The sequence below is a fragment of the Echinops telfairi genome, unplaced genomic scaffold (genome assembly GCF_000313985.2).
Source record: "Echinops telfairi isolate 266 unplaced genomic scaffold, ASM31398v2 ScPeMD7_7400;HRSCAF=8409, whole genome shotgun sequence".
Classification (NCBI taxonomy): Eukaryota; Metazoa; Chordata; class Mammalia; order Afrosoricida; family Tenrecidae; genus Echinops; species Echinops telfairi.
This window is the reverse complement of record NW_022111300.1, coordinates 47,161,932-47,169,836: the sequence shown is the minus strand read 5'-3', so window position 1 is coordinate 47,169,836 and position 7,905 is coordinate 47,161,932. Positions and strand designations below refer to the sequence as shown.

At 47.1% G+C, this 7,905-nt stretch overlaps 1 protein-coding gene across 1 annotated transcript in view; it reads right to left on the bottom strand.

Moving 5' to 3' along the window:
* Positions 1-7,905, bottom strand: part of CDH20 (cadherin 20) — a 264,681-nt gene that overhangs the window by 21,205 nt on the left and 235,571 nt on the right. Inside the window, exons 8-9 of the mRNA XM_004703023.2 lie at positions 2,673-2,809; positions 704-825 (exon numbers count right to left, since the gene is read on the bottom strand). Of these exons, the coding sequence (XP_004703080.1) occupies positions 704-825; positions 2,673-2,809 (259 nt within the window). The remainder of the gene's footprint in view (positions 1-703; positions 826-2,672; positions 2,810-7,905) is intronic.

Here is a 7,905-nt window from a genome sequence, read left to right as displayed (position 1 = left end):
CATTACTTCAGAGGTTGCAAACTGGTCATGCATAGGTTACCTCAGGTATACAGAGTGAAAGGGAATGTGAGAGAGAGAGAGAGAGAGAGAGAGAGAGAGAGAGAGAGAGACAGGCAGTTCCCAAGCAAGATGCTTGTTGGCAGAAGCAAAGAGAGAAGTGCAAAGAAACACAAAATTAGTGAAAGTGTAAGGAGCCCTGGCAGCATAGTGGATTGTGCAACTACCAGGTCAGCAGTTCAAAACCACCAGGGGCTCTTTGGGAGAAAGATGAGGACTCCTGGTCTCGTAATGATCAGCAGTCTCGGAAACCCCAGGAGCAGCTCTATTCTGCCCAATGGGGTCGCTATAGTCAGGATCAACTGGATGGCAGTGAGGGCGGTTTTGGTTGGTACTGCGAAGTGCCCTCTGGGATTGACGCTCAACTTTGGGAAAGAGAAGACTCTTCCTTCTCCTCCCTCTCTCCTTGGTCTTTCCCTCTAGAAGCCAGAGCGTGGGGGTTACAGTTGGTACCACAGTCAGTGACAAGGGGAGGAGCAAGTGGATACAGCCCCATCCTTGTCTTGTTTGCACCGGACAATGCCATCCAGTCTGCTAGTAGTTGTTTTAACAACGGTTGGGAAGCTACCATTTCAGGGATGCTACGTGTGGCGAGCTGTCACCGTATGCTGGGGTTGACAAGGTGCCCACCTCACAGGTGCCTTACCTGCCCGGCTTTGGCATTTTCACAGACAAAAGCTTCATAGAATCTGGGGAACTCCGGAGCGTTGTCATTCACATCTAAGACTCTGATGGTGACGGGAACACTTCCAACCTGGGAGGGGTTGTCTAAAGAGAGCACACACAACAAGCAGTGTGAGGGCTCAGGCCTGTGGGCAGAGCCACGCTTTCTTGAAAGGACTTGGCAGGGCTAATACAGCAAGGATGCAGACGTCGCTTGCTCAGAGCGTGACCTGGATGTCTGCAGCCTGGGCAGTGAGGCGGCTGGGCTGGGGAGAGAGTGGCACCAGGTGTGTGAGGGGACAGTGGAGGCTGGAGAAGTAGCCTCCCCAAATGAATCTTCCAAAGGGATTCAGAATCGGTCGCTGGGCTCACACTCAGGCTGTAGGATGAAAGGCTGTCTTCTGGGCTGAAGATCAGTCCATTTGTAATCGGATGCATACCCTGTGTTGCTCTAAGCCGCATTATTGCTGTGAAGGAATCCATTTTTCCTTGAATTCTATTTAAGAAGGTTTCAGGCTAGTCACTGGAATACAGATAACACCACACGTTCCCTTTTGCCTGGGGATGTTACAGGACGGAGGGGATAAGGGATATTACAGGCTCCTGCTCCCACCAGTCCCTGGATTCTGGCAGGGGCAGAACAAGCTATTCCTTATCACTTGGAGAATTGTGGCTTTGGGGTCCAAGTCCTTTGCTTGCCCCTGTCACAAGGAGACAGTTCCACAGCCCTGTTAGTGTTCGTTGGTCACCACCATGGCCCAAAGACAAACGTGGAATTCTAAGATGTACCAATTGCTCTTCATACATAATTGTAGTAGTTCCCAGGATGGTTCATTTTTTCTTTCGCAAAAATACTTCATTTACCCTAAAGGCAGCATACTGGTAATTAAAAGGTTTCCCCCTTCATTGTAACAATGATGTTTGATGTCTGATTCAATCGATGTATGGATTGTGATAAGAGTTGTCCGAGCGCTCAACAAAATGATTAAAAAGACAACAACAATGCTGTTTGTTGACAGAAGGAATCATGGAAAGTCCAGAGAAACATTAAGTGAGTCATTATGATGTACCATACCAATACTAGAGCTTTTACATTTAACAAAACTTATACGTGTCTAAAACAAAACAAAACAAAACATGAATATACACACACAGTTAAACAAAATACAAAGCTTGCATTATTATCCTGTGTCATTGAATATACTTTGAAAGCTTAGGTATTATATGGCTATACTATAATTTAGGTAATTCTTATTATTGAGCATTTAAGTAATTCCCATTTCCCCCCTCTAATTAAATAGCAGTGCAGTAGACATTTTGGTACATACATCTTTGCTGATACCTGTGATTATCTCTTGAATACAATTACTAGCAGAATTAGTGAGAAAGTCACGTGAATATTTTGGACAATATGAATACACATTGCCAAATTACTCTCAAATGGCTATCAATATGTTAATTTGTTGGCCATTTTCTATACCTTTACCATCACTAGGTCTTATGAAAAAAAGAGCTATTTCAAAATTTGGTTGGTTTTCATTTTCCATTTCATTTGTGAGCTTATTATGTTAATAAATCTGGATGTATGTGTCCATATGTTAAGGGTCATATGTTGTAAGTGCTTTATTTCATCCAACAATATTGTTACATGATTCGTACCAATCTTATTGATAACCTCCTACATGTCTCAGGAATCCCCCTCTCCCCCTTTCCCTCATAGGAAAGTCGGACTCCCTGGGTACCACTGCTTTCTCCGACTTGTCTGCTTCTATCGCTGGCACCGGGCTCCAGGAGATGCTCAGTGAGTACGGGGACCGACGGCCACACTGAGTCAGGTAAGGTAACCCCTGACTGCCATGTCCTCTACTGAAGAACATAATTGCTGATCCAACACACTTTGGACAGTTGCAGGCACATTTGCATCGTATCGCCCGGGCTCCCATAGTACTTACTCATCTCCATGGCAAGGACAGTGATGTTGTGCCACGAAAATTCTTCCCGGTCCAGAGGCCTGGCGGTCATTAGGGCACCTGTAGTGATGTCAACATAGAAGAACCTTCCGGGGTCACTGCTTCTGTCAATGGAGTATCTGCAAACACATGGGTTCAGTAGTACACTGTGTGCACACATATGGACACCCCCCACCACGTCCCATGCCAGAGAAATGAGGGCACCCAGCCAAAATATGCTCACTGCTCTCACTTTTCTCATTCATAAAATGAACTAAACAGAGCACAAAGCAAAGACAAACAAACAACCCCCCCTACCATGCAGTTATTTAAAGATAAGAAAGCTATTACAAAAGTTATTTAAAGCTAGTTAAAGCATAAAAGCATACTTTGATCAAAAGGGGTTCTATTTGAATGAATCCTTAAAGGCTAACTAGACCCAGCAAAGGCAACTGGCAGACGTGTCATTCAGTGGTGCCCGTTAGCACCCACTGCCTTGAGTCTATTCTGACTGCTGGCTCCGACCGTGTGTGAGTCGGACTGTGCTGCGTGGGTTTCCGAGGGCAGCAGCTGTGATCTCGCAGGGTTATATCGTCAGGCCTTTCTTCTGAGGTGCCTCTGGAAGGATTCAACCCTTTGGGTGCGTAGGCACATGCTTAGCTGTTTGTGCTGCTCAGGGACTCTCATCCCTGAAAATAGTATCCCCATTTGGGGAAGGGTAGAGGAGCATCATCACCTGTTGGGCAGGGATGGCTAGGTGAACATTGGCCCTTTGTGAACACGCTTGGTCTCCTGGCAGATGTAGAAGTGATACCTGCCAGGCGGCGAGCCCTTATGTGTGGAGTGCTTTCAGGAGGTGGACTACATCTGTCGAGGTGGGGCAGAGCTTGCTGGGAAAAACAGGCTCTCTTCTGAGTGGAGCATAAGAAGGAGATCTCTTCCACAGGCAAAGTGGCTCCTTCTGTTCAGGCAGTGCACTTCGGTTACTACCTGCTCCCTTTCTCGTTCAGTCTGGACCCTGATGCCAGATAAGACGACCGGACAAACACCTGAGCCTGACAGGTGCAGAAGAACTCTCTCAGGAGGAACGCTTGCCCCATGGGGTGCTGCAGGAGTGCAGCCTCTTGATTCCTTAGTGAACTTGTCCTGGTTAAGAGCTGAGCTAACACTATGGGTTATCTCACCCGTTGCCCTTCTTGGAAGATGTAATGATTATGGAGGGATGCTCAGGCATCTGCATGTATGAGGGCTCCACAAGGGTGTCTGATAGAGAGTCATGGTTGAGAACCATTGTTGAGAGCCCGTGACCACCTCGGTAATGGGTGATCATCACAAGCCCTGTCATTTACTGACTACCAGGCACTCACCCTGTGCTGCACACCAGCTCCTTAAATCCTTACCAGCTCTCTGGGAGGGTGGTGTGTGGTGCAGTGAATGACTTCGTGTGGCCCTTCTAGCTTTAGTCTTTGTAGCCACCCACTGCCATCGAGTCGATTCCTGATTCCAACTCCTAGCTACTTTAGAGGACAGAGTGAAACTCAACTGTTTTTTAAGGTTGCCGAGATGTAAATCGCTATAGGAACAGACAGGCTCATCTTTCTTTCTCCTCTGGTGGGGCTGGTAGGTTTGTGGTGAGCAATTCAACATGTAACCACTTGTCCTATCAGGGCCCCATCGTCTTTGTAACTCCTATCAAAGGACTGGGAAGGACTATATCAACCTGAGATCCTTCTGGCCACCGAGGGGATTGGATAGTTTGCCAGCAGTATAAATGAGGTGCAGGGCATTCTTTTGGGGGCGGAAGAAGCCAAGGCCATCGGGCTTCAGCTTCCTGCTCTTACCAACCCTGCCAAGCTGCCTTGCTGACCCCTGAGATGTGTGAAGTTCTTTAAAGAACAAAATAAACATGTTCCTCTCTTCCTAAAGTTATCGGATGCTAGCTGATCATTGGCTTTTTTTAGAATACAGGCTGATAAAGTTTACTTAAAATTAACCGAATATTATTTTATTTTCTAGGTATGATTAGTGATTTGATTTTAAATGTACAGACTCTTTCAAGAAGTGAATTTTCTCTAGGCAAAGACATCAAAACTCAAACTCACTGCCAATAAGTTGATGCTGACTCACAGTGACCCCAAAGGACAAGGTAGACCTGCCCCTGTGGGTTTCGAGACTCACTCTTTATGGGGGCAGAAAGCCTCGCCTTCCTCCCTTGGAGCATTGGAGTGGCTGGTCGTTTAGAATTGCTTACCCAAATTCACAGAGACCCAAAGTTTATGCAGGGAGGGAGAAATGGTACCTGCTAAGCAGTACAGAGTCTCAGTTCCAAGTGATGAAAACATTAGGAATTGGATAGTGGTGATTGTTGCACAGCCTCTTGAATGTAGATACCCATTAGATTGTACACACAAAAGTGGTTGAAATGTTTTGTTACCTATTTCTCACCGCCATAAAAAAACAAGTTGAGTTTTCTAGTGGGGGGGGGGGGGGGGTGCGGAGAAAAATGAGGACCTAATGTCGGGGGTTTAAATGGAGAGAAACTGTTTTGAGAAACGATGTACAAATGCGCTTTACACAATTGATGTGTGTATGGATTGGGATAACAGTTGTATGAGCCCCTAATAAAATGTTAAAAAAGAAAAAAAAAATAAAAGCAGGAAAAAAAAAATTATAAAAAAAAAAAAAAAGAAAAAGAAAATGCCATTTGGCTCAGCTAGGTCCCCTCACCCAACAAAGCCCCCACCAAGTGGTTCTCGGGGCCTTACGCTGATGGCAGCTCTCCAAACGGCAGGCCCAGGGCCCAGGATGAACTTGCTCTCTACTGTGAATATCACAGATGGTGTGGGACATGGAGGCTAGAAATAACCAAGTAACAAAACCTTTGCCAGTGCTGCCTGGTGACCCTGAGTCCAAGGAAGAGTCACCTCTGTCACTGTGCTGAATGGGACTCCGGGACCAGGGTCAGGGGACAGAAGGAATGAAAGATGGAAAACGGAAAGAGAAGGCAGGACACGCTAATGAATTCCATAGGTGGTTTTCCTATCCTCACACTTAGGGTCCTCACCTCCTCTGAGCAGACAAGACTGCCTGGGGTGAGTACCACCGGTGTCTGGGGGGTGCCCTGTGTTTGCTTGGTGGAAGACATTCCAGAATTCTGAACGATTTGGAGGCAGGGTATCTTGGCAGGCATGCTAACTCCACACTTACCACGAAGAGCCGAGCTCAGGGCCCAAATAGTTCAGGCTCCTGTTGCCAGAAATTCCTTAGGCAGAGAATGGACGCATTGTGCTTTCCATATAAAAACCAAACCCACTGCCATCGAGTCAGTGCTGACCCCTGGTGACCCGCTGTGGGTTTCTGAGACTCTTAACTGTTTACCGGAATAGAAACCCCAGTTTTCTCTCTTTTTTGCTGCTGGTGGTTTTGAACTGCCAACCGTGCAGATCACAGCCCGATCCATAACCACTACAGCACCACATAACTACATCTAGAGATTTAGGTATGTACCAGTGATTGCTGCCTAGTTCATATGCTGAGCACACATGCCATCACCTTTCAAGGAACATTATAAAAGCCCTTGTGTTCTTTTTTTTTTTAAATGTTAAAAGACCTTTGATCTGTGAAACGCTCTGTTTGTGGTGCTTTATAACCAGTACAAAGTCATAGGGTTCCCTAGTGATGTGCAGGCCCCTTTTTTGGTAATGAAATGTTGAGGAGTGTATATTGTGGACAGCTGGAGTTGCATATTGTGCCCCTGCCTGAGCCCTTCTTCCTTCTAGCCATCTTGCTCTTGCCAGTTCCGCTCGCAGGGCCAAGAGCCTGGGCCCAGAGTGAGCCCAGTGTGCCCTGCCTGATCACTTTCGATTCCTCTTAATTACGTGGCATCATAGTAAGTTATATGCTGAGCTGCTAACCACAAGGTGTCAGTAGTTTGAAGCCACCAGCCGCTCTGCGGGAGAAAGAAGAGGCTTTCTACTCTGTGAAGAGTTACAGTCTTGGGAAACCCACATGGGCGACTCTGTCCTAATGCTCCCAGTTAGACTGGGCAACTAAGCTTGTCACCTGGCCCCTCTACTGCTGCCTCCCCTAGGTCTGGCTTTAAGGACCACTTTGTCCTGTGCTGAGGAGCTTCCTGGCAGCATAATGGTTATGAGCTGGGCTACGATCCACAATGTCAGTGGGTCAAAACCATGAGCCCTTGGTGGGAGAAAGCCCTTGGGGGCTTTCGACGCCTGTAAAGAGTTACAGTCTTGGAAACTCACAGGGGCACTTCTATCCTGTCCTGTAGAGTCGCTAGAAATCAGCATCCATTTCAGGGCAGTGAGTGAATGAGGGTGACCTGTGCCAAAGGCAAGAAGCTGTGCTGTCAAATCACCAATTAGTGGACTTAGGGAGAAGGAGCTTGATTCTAGTCTCGTTCGGCACCTGTCTTCCCTCCTGGATCCGATTGGGTGATAGTTCAAAGTTCTCTCCGTGGAAGAGAACCGTGTGCCGGGTCTGCCATCCCAGCAATGGGCTGAAGGTGGACAGTTCACAGGAGGTGCTTAAGAAGCAGGAAACGCCTGGCGCCGTGTTGAATGATCGAGTCCAGTGATGCACGGACTGAGGGACTGTAATCTTGATCTGGTTTAGGGAACGTGCTTGACTTCAGTGGGCTCCTCCCCTTTGAGATGGGGGCCGGAATGAGGATTGTGTGCTTGAAGACTTTCTCCTCCTCCTCTGGTGTACTCTACTGTAGTAGAGATCTGTGTTTGTGGAGAGCCTCTCTGTCTTCTGTTCTTAATCTCTGTGGCTGCAGGTTCCAGTTGCTATTAAAGTCCTACAGATCAAGCCTCGATAAGAAGAAACCCTTTTGTGTTAAAAAAGAAAAAAAGAAAAAAGTGATGGCCCAACGGGATTTCCTCATTTTGCTCCTGCAAGTAGTGGATGTGGGTCTGCTGGATTCTCATCTCATTCTTAAAGAGACTCTCAGTTTGAGATGAGAACCTTCATCTTGACTTCTCCCCAGTCCTGTGTGTGTGTGTGTGTGTGTGTGTGTGTGTTTGTTTCCTGACTTTGTTCCGCCGTCTGATTGATTGTCCTTCAGTCGTGTGACTCCTCAGTGTACATTATTAACAGTGATGCCCCTGGAAGAATCCTTGGTCAGATCTCTGGAAGGAAGATGTGGGAGCATCCATGTGGCTCCGGGGCATTTCAGAAAGACAGACGCTGATACTTTCTAAGGATGTGCTCGTCT